The sequence below is a fragment of the Musca domestica genome, unplaced genomic scaffold, assembly GCF_030504385.1.
Source record: "Musca domestica strain aabys unplaced genomic scaffold, Musca_domestica.polishedcontigs.V.1.1 69, whole genome shotgun sequence".
Taxonomy (NCBI): domain Eukaryota; kingdom Metazoa; phylum Arthropoda; class Insecta; order Diptera; family Muscidae; genus Musca; species Musca domestica.
Window position 1 is genome coordinate 116,328 of NW_026712380.1, and position 17,530 is coordinate 133,857.

A 17,530-nucleotide genomic window follows, 5' to 3' on the forward strand; every position below is an offset into this window, starting at 1 on the left:
TGTCAGCAATGTCAAGGTCGTTACCAGCATCAGCATCAACACCATCCACAACGATGGTCAACTTCCGTATGAGGAATGAATTGAGTTGGGATAAGTGAATGAGAGGCTATGGCGCATATGGCACGTCAACATCGAACCGAAAAAAAACACGCGATACATATTAGATGGTGATCATTTGTCTTAACATTTGTTTATCTTATGGGCGTGTTATTCGAAATGCCTTTTTGGCTTAATCACAGCTGCTAAATGAGATTGAAGAACATAATTATGTCTCTTTGCATTGAGTTAAGTGACACCTACTTATCGCCTTGTATTTATGTAAAATTACAGTTATGTGAAAAAAAGTGTCAGCTGCATTTGTTAATTAGATGCCATCATTCAAAAAAAAAAAAAAAAAAAAAAAAAAAAAAAATTGATAAGCTCATTTAATTTTTTGATATTTAGCCTAAAGAGGAATTAAAGTTTTTTATTGGCCGGAGTTAAAGTTTCGTAGGTGGCCAAGTAGGGCATTATACCATATTTTGACAAATATTAAATATTTGTCAAAATTCATTAGCTTCTTCTGCACACAGCATTGCTGTTAGAAAGCACTCCAAAAAATGCAGAAAAAAATATTAAGAAAAAAAACAAGTAAGCAAAGGCTATAGTCTTACGGGGCCGACCATGTGACACTCTACAATACTACAATATGGTAGAAGTCCCCTTATTCCTAATCTATTTTGGAAGATTTAGCTTTTGAAATTATGTCATAGAACACTGCCCAGATATTACCCTTAGCTTTATGGCCAGTGACATTTGCCCAATATTCCGTCGTGCTGTTAGTTACACCTGAATATAATTGCTTGTCTACGATATTTGGCTACATAGGTCAACGAAATCAGCATAAAAAAGGCAGTATGTAATTTTCAGCGTTTCGATAGAATGGAAATGTTGTTATTTTTTCACACAAAAGTAGTGGTCCGTTCTACTCGCTATCCTAAACTTTAACTTCAAGCGAGATTTCGTGTCCTTTGGTTTCTATTCGTGATCTTTATAACGGCTGTAAAATCAGGAACATGTTTAGTTGTTGGTCCATTTCAACCCCTAAATATATTGCGGACATCTTTAAAAACAATAGGCTCAGCCCTTCTGAGCCTATCCCTACCCTCATGAAAATTATAGTGAGGATCGGACGATAATTGCAATATGTATATAATAACCCCAACCTGTGTTGTAAGGTGAAAAAAATATTACAAAATATACATTTCAATATTTTAAGTCAAATTGAAAAAAAAAATCGTATGCACATTTTTTTGGCGATTCTTTTATGCCAAGAGGGCATTCTAAATTGACAAGATTTGTAGAAGAAATCGATCCAGTAATTCTTGAAATATAAGCATTCTTGCTAACATCCCCTTCCTTTTTATACACACATTGTATATATATCCGATATATTTACTATCTGCATCTACGTAACGGTCCGAATTGATCGCTTCGTCAATTTTTTTTATCCGGGATTGAAAATATTCGCGATTTAATGGAAAATTTGACTTTTATTCAACACAAATATCATGGTTTATTTCACCCACTAAATATTACCCGATGATCATAAAAATTGGAAGGCTTCTGCCCAGCCCAAAGATCTAGCCCCATGCTAACTTCCGCATCGATTTGTCTATAATTGTAGAGCAACTGCAAAATCAGGACATTTTTGAGTTTTAGGTCAATTTCAACCCCTAAATATTATGCAACCAACTCCAAAAACAATTGGGTTCTATTCTGACCATAACCCCACCTCCATTTTCAATTTCGTGAGGATCAGCCCATAGGAAGATTCATATATACTTTCCTATGTGGGAAACCAATATTTTGAAGTGTTACATAGTTTTTGGCCCAATCAGACTTATAATACCCCCAACACATACGGTTGCAGGGTATAAAAAATGGTGAGCAAGCAATTTTCGATTGAAATCTCTAATTGAATCTTACTCTATACGAACTTTTATATTCTATTAGAAAATCGTTTTTTTTTTAATTTAGAGTTCTTCTCCCAGAATTTCCAGAGATCTTCTATAAGTAGCTCCGCAGATAGATCCAAGAAGATCAACTCCATCAATGGATGGATTTTTTTAAAGGACATATTTCTCTTGAAACTCATACACTTCCAAATGGTGTGCCGGAACAATTCTAACTAAGGTCAATTCGATGTTAAAAATAACTAAATTGGCCATGACTGGCGTTGAAAACTTGTCAGCCTATAAAAACAACACGCTCTTCATTTTAGTCGGGCAGATAGTAGAATACACAGATTACAAAGATTTATGTAAATTTTTGAAATCTTCTAAAACTTTTATTCTATTTAACTTTTGATATAACTTGCCAATAATGCTAATGTCGGTTTTTTTTATTCTGTTTCTAGCCGAAATTTGAAAATGTGATCAACGGTAAGTCCAAAAATCTAAATGTTATGAATAAAATTTTGTTTGCAGAATCTCAAACTTTCTTAAAATGTGATAAATTTGAATTTCGCAAAGTCATGCCAAGAGAAAGTTCTTGAGTAAAAGTTAATATTTCAGATTCAGAAATGAAACAAAGGGAAGAAATTTATGATAAATTTAACGATATTTGGTGTCTAAAAAACCTTACGTTTTTTTTTTTGGCCACGATCATAAATGTTTAAGAAGTGCTTCATAGTATTTTTTGTGCCATTGAAAGTTATCAAAATATAAACGGAAGAACTTTAAAAAGTCCCAGATAAATTTAAAATTTTTCAAAGGTATCCTGTAGACGATGGTTTCTAAGGACCTTTTAAAGGGGTAATATGGACCGAGGTCAATGAAAGGGATCTTTGTGTTTGGCACACAGTACCACCCTGTTTAAATGCGAATGTTGTCAAATATCCTTCTCTTCAATTATTGTGAGAAAATATGTGAACTGACAATTTGCAGAAACACCACCACTCATTTTGGACCTGGCATTAAGGTCTGTTACATCCTGTTTTCCCATCTCCATTCTTCCAATCAATAATTTTTGAAACCCAAACTACTGATCAATTTTGTATTAAAAATATAGGTCCACTGTTAGATGCATCCCCCATGACTCTATCTTCCGATTTTGTTTTTTTTTGTTTTTGTAATAGTTCCACTTGTTTGGCATAGTTTTTGCTAGTCCGGTTCAATCTCAAGGTTCAAAGACTTGGTTACATTCGCGGGCTGTAGCAAAAGTTTTTCTGGAGCGTATTGTGCGGGCCTGTATCGCACATTGAGAATTGAGACGACTGTACCATCCTGAACGTAGTAGCGATAAAACTACCCCGGTTTGTCCCTGATAACATCCTAGCATGAAAGCATTTAGTTATGCAGAAGGTCCGTGAAGGTCCTTCGCCTCCTCATGTGTATGTTCCACTGGTGTCATGAGGAGGCACATTGTCGCAGTTCGCCGCGCAGCATTCTGCCAGGTCTGGATGTTCTTCCACTGTGTAGCACTTATATTTTTAGTTCCTGGTCTGAATTACATTTCTCTCGATCTGCATATTCAGCTCTGTTTAGTGGCGGATATTTTGATATTCCACGCGTTGAAGTATTCGGCAATCTCCTCGAGATAAGTGTTCAACCTTACACATATATTATCAGCATGGGGGAACGACGCCATGATCGTACAATCATCTGCATAGGTTACGATCTCTATGCCGTCTGGAGGGCGTTAAACAATTCAGGATATATCACCCCATCTTGGGAAACTCACTGTTTCACTCTACAGGGCTTCTTGTTCCGGAATTCCACGTACGACTGATTTTCGAACATTTTTAACTTGACCGGAGGGTAGTTCTCTCCACACCCTTAAACAATGTGGCGTGGTTAACTGTATAAAATGCCTTTGATAGGTCAAGGGCTACCAACACTGTTCTATGACATGGCTTGTTCTACTTTAATCCCAGACTGTTATGTCGTACAATGCTGTTGTGGGCGGAATCCGTGTTTAGCAACGTTATTTATCAGACCGGGTGATACTTTGGTTTGGTTTGACGGACTAAGGCACACTCGTCTTATTCCGGTGGGACATTCTCGTTTGCCTAGGACGTAATGCCACAACTCATGGTGGACATTAAAATCCTCTAGTATCAGGCGGTAATTCCTGACGATGACGTGAAATTACTGAAAAATTAATATTTTGTCGAAGACGATTAATCTGATTGCGCCGCCCTCTGGTGGGAAGATAAAATAACACTTCCCTCTGCCTATACCCTGAAAAATTGGAACACGAGTCTGTTTGAATTGAAACAAGTAAAAAAGCAGCTAAATTCGGTCGAAATTTTTATAGCTTCTACCATTTGGGAGGCAATTGAAGAATTTCAAAAAAATTAGCTTAAATTAAAACGTTTATGTAGGGACTATACGAAGACTATACGATGTCGCTAAAATCATGAAATGCCGAATATCGGGAGGTACCGTTCTATGGGGGCAGTTATATGAAGACGTGGACCTGCACTGACAATAGTAGTATCCACTACGAACTTCAAATACAAATTTTGAAACAATTTCGGTGAATAATGTTGCTAAAATCATCAAAACACCGGGGCTATACGAAGGCGTAAACCTGCACGGACAATTTTCTGTTATAGGCTGTAGTATCCATTATAAACTTCAAATACCAAATTTGAAACAGTTCCGGTGGATAATGTCGCTAATATCATGAAAATACCGAAGGTGCCTACGAAGACGTGGACCTGCACAAACAATTTTCTGTCAGAAGATGTAGTATCCATTACGAACTTCAAATATCAAATTTGAAACTATTCCGGTGAATAATGTCGCTAAAATCATCAAAATACCGAATATCGGGGGCTATACCAGAACGTGGACCTACATATATACTTGCTTATACGATAATAGACCTCCTGTAGACTAAAGGCAAGACAAGAGACCCTAATAGACTCACAGCCCACAAGTAGACTTAATGACCGGATCCCAGCAACCAGTTGGTTCTACGACCGTTAAACGCCAAGTTATGTGACCAAAAAATATTCGACAAGGTCACATTCAACTCCGTTTTAACTAATTCACATTTGACGTTTTCAATAAAAACAAGTTCTATGTTTAATACATTCATTAGTTTATTAACCCAACAAACTAATAACTGGTTAAAATTCTGACTATGGCCACATGGCCAAAAACAACATCAGTTTCAATATTCAAATGATGCTGACCTATCCATATGTTTTGAGCCATAATTAATATCTTTCAAATCCCAAAACTACTGTTACTTTTTGTTTTGCCCAAAACAAAACAGTGTCTAAAAATGGACGTGACAACACCTACTACCGCCAAAAAAATGCAATGTTAGGGTCATGTGGGGTCAATATTAAGCGTTTTATTTTTGTTGATGTTTTTTTTTTTTTTTTTTCCTTTTTTGGGCAGTATGCAAAATCATTTATTTTATTTCGTTGCCATTGTTTTGTTTTTCCCAAGCTACTATGTGTCTCGCTCCAGCTTGCCTCTATGCATTGACATTGAACACACTGACAAACCAGCCGACTGTTAATAAAATCACCACTTGCGTGTCTAGAGTTCGAAATGTGGTTTTTGGGAAAACTGCTGATGATGCAGCCAGCTCCAGTAGCTCAATAACAGCAACCGATCTATTTGTTTGTCTGTCTGTATCACTGGTGTGTCTGAGTATTAGTTGCTTTAGAACATGCCAGCTACTATAATTATGCTGCAATTGCAATTTTTGTTAGCAGCTTGAGTTACTTGTTGTAGCTGCTGCTGCTGTTTGTTGTTGGCATTGACTTATGGAGCAATTGGTTACAATGTTAAGCGAGTCGAAAACCTTGTACTGCCAAGCACTAGCCGGTGCAATAGTCAGGGGTTCAAATGTTCGCTCGGTTCGGGTGGGTCAGAGAGGGTATTTGCCATTTGTTGCTGTTGTTGGCAATAATTGCCAAGTATGCAACTGGCGGCGAGCCGTCGAATGTGGGTAAAGTTCGTTGGTTAACCTTCTAATGTTGCATGTGTTTTGTTTTGCGTCTAGAAAAGCAACAACAAAACTCTGTGTTAGGTGTTGTCTGTCACAAGTGTTGTTTTGTTTTGAGAATTTTTTTTGTGTTTGTTCTTCTCGTTTGATATTGGACTTTTATAGAAGAATTTGTTAATGTATTATGGACTTGAGTATGTTGCATGTTCAAGTTCGATGCTATTTTTTTATTTTGCTGCACACCCGAGGAATGTTGTTAAACTTGAAAGTAATAATTTTCATATTTTTCTTTTTTATGAAATCAATTATTTCTAGAAAGATTTTGAAGAATTTTTTCACCCATTATGAAAGAGGCGTTTTTTTAATTTGAATTTAATTTTTTATTTAACCTTTTTTATGCAATAAATGGTTTTGAATTTGAATATGTTGCATGCTAAGATCAAAGCTATTTTATGTTTTATACAAAATAAGTGAAAGTAATTATTTTCATATTCTTTTTATTTAATCAATTATTAATTGGAAAATTACAAAATATTTTTCATTTTCTGTAAGAGATACTTTGAAATATTATTAATATTATTATTTAAATTATTATTATAATCATGTAAATAAGTATCAGTTTAATCATTTCCGAACTCGATCTAAATTTGACGATAATATTGCGATATACGGACACTCCCGCCGGACAGATAGGCGGGCGGAAGGACACCGCTAGATCGGCTCCAAATGTCCTGAACCGAGTTTCGTCTATATATAGAAGGCTTCAATAGATAGTCATCTATAGAAAAGACGGCGAAAACATTCTCTTTGGATAATGCGTCTTGAATCATACTTGTAAGTGATATTTATTTGGAAAGGAAATATCTGTAAATGATCTTCATGGACCTCTAAAAGGCCTTTAATAGATGGATGACTAAATAATTTAAAAAATATATATTTTTTAAATGGAGTAAAATTAAGGGTTTTTTATATACTTCGAAAATTTCCCCCATAAATGTAAAATCTCCAAAGAAAACCTGTTAAATGAAGCAGACCTCAATAATATCGTCTGAAAACTATAAAATATATGTTATATTTAGAAATTCCCACCATTGTCATTCATAGAAAAAAGGAATGCATTTGTCAAGAAAAATACCTCGACCTTCACTTGAAATATATGCCATAAGGCTGAGCAGTTAAGCTACTACCATTTGGAAGATTTCAAGTCCAAAAGCATTATATATATAGACTACACGAAAACGTTAACCTGTATGGAAAATATCGAGAAGTGCTGTTATATTCCACTATTTATACCTATATACAATTTTCAATACTTTTATCTGTCATAACTTGTGAAACATGTCATCGATTCTTTACAATTTGCTATATCTTAATAATTTAATTTTTTGAAATTTGTCCATACCAATATTTTTTATACCCTACACCACAAGGTGGTCAGGGTATTATGTCTTTGTGCATTTGTTTGTAACAGGCAAAAGGAAACGAGATAGATCCTTTTGATGATCTGCATAGAATCATTTTCTGAGTTGATTTATGCATGTCAGTCCGTCTGTCCGTCCGTCCGTCTGTCTATGTATTCTTGTGAACAAAATGCAGGTCGCATTTATTATCCGATTGAGATGAAATTTTGCAAACAAAAGGACGAACCCTATTGAAATTGGAGATAATCGGTAAAAATTTAGATATAGCTCCCATATATATCTTCGTCCGATTTGCCTTTTATTGTGCACCAAACGTGTAATATCAGCCCGAATAGTATGGAATTTTGCACAAACAACCAAATTAGGCCTGAAAATAAGTATGCCAAATTTTATCGAAATCGGTTCAGATATAGCTATAGCTCCCATATATATTGTTCATCCGATTTGTTATTTTTGTCCTCCGCAACCGTAATATGCACTCTGTAACAACAATATTTGGGGAAATATATCAAATGCAGCTCAGAAATACCTTTGCTAAATTTTATCGAGATCGGTTCAGATTTCAAATTAATTTCGCACCAAATGGGTAATACAAGTCTGAATTTAAAAGATACAAATGCTTCGGCATATTTAGTCCCTTGAACTTTAAATTATATTTATAATTATAGCGTGTATGATTGAATTCTCCCATAAAAACGTTTAATTGTTATGCAGAGCTCTACTAAATTAGCAAAGTGTTGTAGGGTATCATAAAGTCGGTACCGCCCGACTTTAAGACTTTCTTTACTGGTTTTTTCATTATTTATTAATATTTTCTCTATTATTATGAAGATATTCTTCCGTATTCCGAAAGAGTTGCTCATTTGAAATTGTTAAGGAAAAATTTGACTTTTTTATATCCTTTGTAACCCCTCGAAATAAGCATCATATCATCATACGATTCTATGTCGATTTAGCCATGTCCATCTGTGACAATCAGTATAGCTTCCGAATGGAATTAAGTTGATGGTTGATGGTGATTTTCGGTATTTAAAATAGAAAATGCAGGTCTATGATTTGCTACAGCATGAATAAGGGTTGTGTAGACCCCATACAATTGTACCTTCTCAATATTCGATATTTAGAAAATGTTAAGCACAATTTTTAATGGAATTTTCTGAAAGTTGGTATTTGTAAGAGGTTTGGCATTTGGAGCTCACAATACAGGGTGAGATAAAATAAAATGCAACAAAGTCAAACGCCATAATTTTTACATTTTTTTTTTTAATTTTATTGAATGAAAGCAAAAAATGTCGGAAATAGCATCAAATTTTAGAATAAGTTTAGATTTGTTCGATTTGGTCATCTATGACATGAGTTATGACTTTCAAACGGGCACTGAAACCATCACACGCTGCCCGAATGTTGCTCTGAGGTACTTTGGCCCATTCCCGGCGAAGTGTTTGTTTGAGGTGATCGACACTTTGATCTTTGTTAATGCCAACCTTGCTTTCCAAAATGCTCCAGACACAATAGTCAAACGGATTGGTATCCGGAGATTTTGGTGGCCATTGTGCGCTGGATATGAAGCTAGGAACCTCATTTTGTAACCATTTTTGGGTGGCGCGTGCTGAGTGCGATGGTACTGAGTCCTGTTGGAAAGTCCAAGGTCAGCCGGCAAAATGTTTGCGTGCCCGAGGATTTAATACACCCTCCAGAATATTTTCGCAATAATATTCGGCTTTTATTCTGATGCCACGGTCGATTAATACGAGCGGAGAGCGACAATCGGCTGTTATGGCGGCCCACACCATCACCATGACCGGCGCTTGAGTTCTGGTGGCCAACCGAAGGTGCACAATTTCAGCTGACCTCTTTGGCAAGTAAACACAATCATTTTGTTTGTGGACGGCAAACTGCTGGACAACGAATGTTTTCTCATCGGAGAAAACAAAATTCGGCAGTTTACCTCTTTCGGCCAAGCGAATTAACTTTTTGGCTCTTTTGAGTATATTTTCTTTCTGTTGCAGTGTAAGTTCATGCACTTTTTGGAATTTCAATGGCTTTACCCCGAGTTCATTTTTCAATATTTGCCGAATGGAATCGCCAAAATGCTTTTGTACGCTTGTAAACAATATATTGAGCTGTCACTGGAATAATTTTAACAACTGTCGGACGAATGGCTTGGAAATGACAGCCGTCTGAAGTTGGTTGCAGTTTTTTATCTCACCCTGTATTTTTGACCAGCGTACAATTCTATGTCGATAAAGCCATGATGTTGAAAATAGGCACTGCAGGTCCTTAATCATATTTTTCAAACGAATTCATTGCAAATCGGAATTTTGTGTTTAGTTTAGAAGTTTTTTCCCTTTTATCATTTAATTTTTGGGTTGTATTTTTTAGAGGCTATTTTACCTCCTTGATCTTTAAATAATAATTTTTGAAGGTTAATTGTTGTCTGTTTTCTTATTTAAGGGATTTTTGGGCTTGGGGCGATGATTTTTTAAATATTAGTTTTTTGCGGTGTCTGTAAGGACATCTTATACATTTTTTGGTCATACGTGGTTCCTTTAAATATTATTTTTCAGGTTCTACGTTGGCCAAAGTTCTTTGAGCTCTGGGAGTGGATCTAAAATAATATAATATTTTAAGTACTCTTTTTAGAGCATTATGCTTGAAAATGTATATGTTGGTTCGGCCGGTCGAAATGGTTTTGAGAGACATTTCTGATAACGTCGATACTGTGAGTACTGGGAAAGGATGTTTTAAATATTGCGAGCGTTAAACCTAGTTCAATGTATTTTTTTAGTGCAAGGATCCTAAAAATTTTATAAAATTAATTCCAAGACCTAGGCCAAAGAACTCCAAAACTTCGAAGGAATCAGCCGAGCTTGAATGTTTTTACCCCACGCCATTCAAAATGACTGCCACACTGGAATAGTTCTAAAAATCTTTATTGAGTCTCGAATCTTAGCGGTTAAGTATAATTAAACCTCTGATATGCACAAAATTGACAAAATTAAGTTACTTCAAGAAAAACCTTGTTTGAATGATCATTAAAATTCGTTTACCACAAATAGCACAACTCACATTGCTCAATTTTCGCCAAACACTTCACATCACTTGCCAAGTACTTATTCTGCTCTTCGACAAATTGGTGGTGCCAGAAGATTTGCCAATATTCGCAATGAATATTGATTATATTTGCCAAATATTACAAATAAATATTCAAATAAAAGCCGAATTTTTATGGACATTTGTACCAAACGAGCGATGTGCATTGCTGCATATCCACCAAACCGTATAGCGAACAGAACCATCATTGAATTGTTTGTAAATAGCATTACAGAATACATTAAAAACACCTTTTTTTAAAACCCCAAACCAGCTTTTGAACAAAGACATCATTGCTGACTCGGCTTGCTTGCAAACATATTCTGCGATCAATTTGTTGACTGTTTGGCTTTGTTGTTGACGCCGCTGCCATCAATGCAATAAACGTCTTGCATAAAGAACTCAAATCTGACGGTGCCATATTCGAATGCATTTTGTCAACTCATTTGCCAAACAGAACTGTTGGTGGTGGTGCTGGTGTTAGTATTGCGTTGCATGGTGCCAGACATTTGACAGACAATTTGTCATCATCAATGTCGTCGTCGTCTTTGTCGTCTTTAAATCTAATTTTGCATGACCAAAATTAATTCCCACTTAATTCAATATTTATTTCGAGGTGTCAAGGACCTCCCCCTTTAAGTGGTTCTGAGTATTTTACGTGGTCAATAATTGGTGATCTTTTGTTAGATGGTGGGGTAAAATATTGGATTTACAGGCATTTTAAAAGGCAATAAACTTTGAAGAATAACTTTTCGAGAAATTCCTTTTCTCTATAGTATAGGAAAGGGATTCTGTCGAAAGAAGAACTCCAATTTGGAGAGTCCTGAAAAATCTGATGCAGATAAGTATACCTTTGATAGGAAAAACCTGTAAAAGTGTTCTGTTAGATAACGACACAAAAATGTGTTTTTATTCAAAGAAGAAGCACCATTATAGGTTATCTAATTTCAGAGATACCTTCTATATAAAAAGACCCAAAAAAATCATTTATAGAAAGGAGCCGAAAGTCTTCTAAAAATGGTCCTATAAGCCGCCTTCTTTAGGGTAAAGTATGCGAAAAGATCTCTCATTTATCCAAGGCATTGTATTGATTTCGTACTTGTAAGCAATTTTTATTTAGAGATGATATATCAATAAATGGTCTTCGATGGACCTCTATAAGGTATTTTTTAGATAGAAGACCACACACACATCCTCTGCAAACCTAATATTTCCAAAAAGTCTTCTTTGGTTTTATTTAGACTTCTAAAGGTGTTCTATAGACTTCGACAACCTTCCCTATAAATATAAAATCTCTAAAGAAAATCTCTTAAATGAAAAGAGTCCAAAATAACTTCCTTATGTCGAAGCCTACAAAGCAAGTCTTCCATAGAAACAAACAATACCTCTAGATCGTATACAGAATCTTTTATTAATTTTCTACTTTCGACAAATGTTCCAAAAAAATTCGTCTATATATACAAGCCCTTTAATGGGTATTCTATATACAATAAATATATGTATACCCAATAGACAAAGTTCTATTTGAAGGTTGCCGTTGATTGATATATCTTTAATATGTAATAAATGTTTGGGAAATTGATTTTGAATAGAGAGATATCCACTAAAAGATCTTTTATAGATTTTCTACTTTGAATAAACTTATGTAGACCCCTAATGATCTTCTTTAATTAAAAAAACGTCTAAAGGATTTTCCAAAGATGGAAGGTCTCTAACCTATATGATCCATAAAAAGTGACCCGTATAAAGGCACCTTAAAAATTTCTGTTGTTTATAAAAGACCTTCTGTGGCTAGACAAATGAGAAAGGTCACCTATAGAAAGAAGACGTCCAAATAGAAATCTCTAAAAGGCAATGCAGTGGGAAAACCTACGAAATGTATTCTACAAGTAGAAAGTCCCTAAGAAGTCTTTGAGAGGTAGAGGACCTACAAAGGGAGTCTACACATTAAAAATCTCTCAAAGGTCTCATATATACAGAGATCCTTTGGAGATCTCTATAATCCCTTTTTAGTGCAAAAGGTCATTTAGCTAATAATAGACTGTATAGATTTGCTGTAGATAGACGACTCTTTAATGTCTTTTACGTACGAAAGACCTATAAAGGGTCTTAAAGGCCTTCAAAAGTCCTCGAACAGACAAAGTAATTTCCATAAAGTCCGCAATGTAGAGGAGAATAGATTAAAAATATCTTCTATATCGGTCTATCTTTTATTTGGGTTTTTTGAAGGTAGAAAAAACCCCTGAAAGGACTTTTACATATACCCTCTAATTTATGACTACAAATGGTAAATATCATTTGATAGGTTAAAAATTAGAACATTCCAAATAACTGCATGTCTCTTGGGACGAAATCCATTATAGGAGTTAACTTAGAGACGTTCTTCTATTAATCTAGCTGGAACTGCTGATAGATCTTGAAGAGAGCATTCCATTTAGTACAACCATTGCACAATGGACCCATATCAAAATTTTCTGCCCAAAAATATTTCAATATCTACATATGTAAACCCTAGAAACCAACAGTGACTTCTATATTAAATTTCAGATTTTTGGGATTCCTTTCATTTAATACCCACTTTAGTACCACTTGGTACCTTTCCAATAATTATAGTACATATTTCCAAAACCACCTTCTTACCACATCTATATGAAATTTAAGGATTCCAGCCCTATCCCTTCACCCAATACCAAATTTAGCACTATTCAATTAAAATATACCATTTAGTACTTTTCGTACACATTTCCAAAACCACATCCATATCTCAATTCCAGATACAAACAGAGACCTCAATCTAAAAATTTCATGATTCCACCTCTATCCCTTAACTCAATACCAAATACAGTATCATTCAGTACGTTTCGTACAATTATAGTACTCATTTCCAAAACCATCACAATATCTCAATTCCAGATATCAATAGAGACCTCAATTTCAAATTTTAGGATTCCAGCCCTATCCTTTACCCAATACGAAATTTAGTACTATTTAGTACTTTTCGTACAATTATAGCACCCATTTCCAAAACCACCTTCATATCTTAATCACAGAAACCAAGAGTGACATCTTTATTCAATTTGAAGGTTTCAGGGTAAAGGGATACCCAATACCAAAATTAGTACTATTTAGAACTTTTCGTGCAATTATAGTACACATTCCCAAAACCACCTCCATATCTAAGTTCCAGATTCCAATGGAGACCTCAATATCAAATTTGGGGATTGCAGCCCTATGCCTTCAGCCAACACCAATTTAGTGACATTCAATACTTTTCGTACACTTTTTATTTTAAAAACCACGTCCATATCTCAGTCCCAGATACCAACAGAGACTTCGGTATTAAATTTCGGCATTCCCGCTCTATGCCTTTCACCAATGCCCGCTTTAGTACCACTTAGTACTTTTCCAAAATTTATAGTACATGTTTCCAAAACCACCTTCTTATCTTAATCACGGACACCAACAGTGACATCTATATCAAATTTGAGGATTCCAGCCCTATCCCTTCACCAAATACCAAACTTAGTACTATTGATAACTTTTCGTACAATTACAGTACACATTTCCAAAACCGCCTCCATATCTCAATATGGAGGAGGAGATACAAAGAGATACATCAATATAAAATTTCATGATTCTACTCTATCTATCTCTTCACCCCAATACCAATTTAGTACTCTTCGTACATCTATAGTACACATTTCCGAAACGACTCCCATATGTCCATGTGTAGCCCATGTATATCGACCCTAATACCAAATTTCAGATTTCAAGCACTATCAGTTTACCCTATACCAAGTTGTTCCAAATATACTACTATCTAGTACTTTTTGTGGACTTGTAGTACACATTTCCAAAACCAGCTCGTTATCACAAACCTAGCATCAATAGAGGCCCCAACACAAAATTTCACCCTTATCCGTTCATCTTAAACCAAAGTGTTCCAAATTAATTACCATTTAGTACAGTTCGCACACTTAGTACACATTTGCCAAAACAACCTTTATATATCAACCCTATTTCCAACCTTGATTTTCATACAAATTTCAAGTTTTTAGCTCTATCCGTTCATTTTGGAACATTTCGTAACCTTAAAGTTCGAATTTCCATTAACTCTTTGGTACATCTATCCTTCACTCTATCAGTGACTCTTGTTCAAAATTTCAGAATTCTAGCTCATTCCGTTTGTCCATTTGTATATTTTAGTATTTTTCGTATCCGTTTAGTTTGAATTTCCAAAAAACAAGTTAAAAAGTATCGGTCGGTATTGCCGACAGATATATACCCTCAGCCTGTGTTCGATTATTTAAATATATTTTGACTAGTGTTACAATTATTCAAACGTTTTACCCTCTATGGAGCAGGTTCCCAAGGAATGGGCCAATACTGTCTATTTCGTATCGGACCCGAAAATATGATATAAATATTCTGACGTTCCTGGTGTGGATTATATCGACTAACTCCTTCACTATATATGAGATATGTAATAATTTTTAGAAAATGTTAAAATGTGCGTGATGTTCAACATAGAGTCTACCGAAATATTCCACTTTTATACTTCATCTGATACAATTAAAAAATATTGAGCGAAATATTTGGCAACAATAAAAGAAAGGATATTTATGTCCAATTTTATGCGAAATCATAAATTCCGATAAATTTCAGGCTTCTTATTTAGATTATTTCAGGCTTCTTATTTAGAGAAATATTTGAGCATAGCAAGTAGTAAAGAATTGCTTAATTGTTTCGAAAGTTATGACAGATAAAATTATTGAAAATTGTGACCCCAGAAGGGGTTGGCAGATATATATCAACTTCACAACTGATCTTGTGTTAGCAAAAATATTTGTATGTGTGACATTTGAGGAGAGTTGAATGTTTATTTTGCTTTATTTGGGCGTTCGTTTTTCAAAATCTTGAACCCTATGTATGGGGGAGAAGAAATGGTTCGATCTATACCACCTTTATAAAAGATCTTGTATTGATAGAAATGTTGAGATGTGCCAAGTCTAAATGGAATCGGATGTTAATTTGGCGTTTTATTAGCTTCATGGGTATTCAGAATTTCGACACTTTGTGGGGGAGGTACCAGAAGGAGTGGACCGATACATTCCATGGTAACACCTGATCTTGTGTTAATAAAAATATTGGAATGTGTGAAATTTGAAGACGTTCGGATCCTTACATCACATTTTATATGAGTTATAATTATTCAAAATGTTGACCCTTTGTGGGGGAGGTACTTGATGGAGTGGACCGATACCCTCAATTTTCGCACCCGACCTAGCACTGATGAAAATATAAGGATTTACAAAGTTCGAGCAAAATCGGATTATCGTTTCTCTTTTGTGCAAAAAATTTTTTTTGAAAATTTCGACCTTCTGTGTGGGAGGTACCAGAAGGAGTGGACCGATACATTCCATTTTCGCACCAGACCTTGGACTAATAAAATTATTGGGATGTGTGAAATTTGAAGACTATCGGACTATTACATCACATTTTATAAGAGTTTTAATTACCCAAAATTTTGACCCTTTGTGGGGGAGGTCCCTGATGGAGTGGACCGATATTGTCCATTTTCGCACATGACCTAGCACTGATGAAAATATTAGGATTCGCAAAGTTTATTGCCCATCTCCGAACTCGATCTAAGTTTTACAAATATATTACGATGTACCAAGTTTGGATCAAATCGGATACTCCCTTCGAGGGTTATCGTGCGCACCAGCCAGACAGACAGACGGACGGACAGACGGACGGACGGACATCGGTAGATCGACTCCAAATGTTCTGAAACGGATTTGGTCCAAAGAGACCTAGGGTCTAAAACCGTTATTTCGACTAGGCACGTTTTGACCGTATCAAATGATATATACCCTCTGTAGCCATATGGCTGAGGGTATAAAAACAGTCTTACCCCACACCTACGCACCAAAACCCTCGTGCAAAATTTGAGGATTCTATCTTCAGCCCTTTCATTGATTCTAGATCAGACAGTTAGTTATTTCTTTTATATATATAGATATTGTGGGTCCTATTATGATTTAATTGATATAGAAGTTCGCACTGATCAAGAATCTTCTCTTAGAATATTTCGAGGTACTATTTGTTATTCCCATTACAAAATTAACAAACTCTCCTTCGTGTAGAAAAACGTACAAAAATTGAATATAGTTTACAGATTAGTGTTACACGTGTCAAAACAACATTATGTAATATACATGGTCAGCATACACATATATATATATATGTAAATAAGTGTTTTATAGGCATTTAAATATTCAAATATGCTACACATCTGACGCTACAATCTACCGATACGTTCTGTCTTGTTAAAATATCAAATGGGTTTTTTCTTCGGAGAAGTTAACAAATATTTATACCTCATGTTATAGTTCAAGAAATTCACATTCAAAATCTAATATTGAAATAAAATTTTTCAAAATGTATTTTTATTAAAATATTTAACTTACATTTCAAGGCCCACAAATCGAAATTGTTCAAACCCTCCATAAATTGTCGGGTGTGTAAACGGCACAGCTCCGAAGCATCGGGGTTACGTGAGGCATCAAATGGCTTGCCAATCGATATCAGTTTCTGGCCAATGCTGTAAAGGTATTCTGTAAAGAAAATAAAAACAAAAATAAAATTAAATAAACATATACAACAAAAACAATTTAAAAACTATAACATGTTTTTGTAATGAAATGTTGGTTAAAGATACTTTGATTAGATATTTTGATCTTTGTAATGTGTATCTTGTTAACAGGCAGAGACAGGCCTGTCATTGAACCCCTGACTCATAAAAAATTGGAACAAGTTCAGTAAAGTTTTTTTTTTTTTTTTTTTTTTTTTTTTGATAAATGGAATTTGATTAGAGCCGCGTGCAATCGCGATGATTTAACAGTTTAATGGATGTTTATGCACCTTGACTGATTTGGCTTTCGTATTAAATTGTTATTTCAATTGAATACGAAAATCAACTTCTTAGACATTTCAATGTTGTTGTTACCAGTGAAACAAGAAAAAGAGAATAGAAAAAAAAAAACGTGCACTCGTTAGAA

The 17,530-nt window shown here is 35.0% G+C and overlaps 1 protein-coding gene across 1 annotated transcript in view; it reads right to left on the reverse strand.

Moving 5' to 3' along the window:
- LOC131800587 (O-acyltransferase like protein-like) overlaps positions 1 to 17,530 on the reverse strand; it is a 64,843-nt gene that overhangs the window by 23,379 nt on the left and 23,934 nt on the right. Inside the window, exon 2 of the mRNA XM_059129837.1 lies at positions 16,940 to 17,086. Coding sequence (XP_058985820.1) covers positions 16,940 to 17,086 — 147 coding nt within the window. The remainder of the gene's footprint in view (positions 1 to 16,939; positions 17,087 to 17,530) is intronic.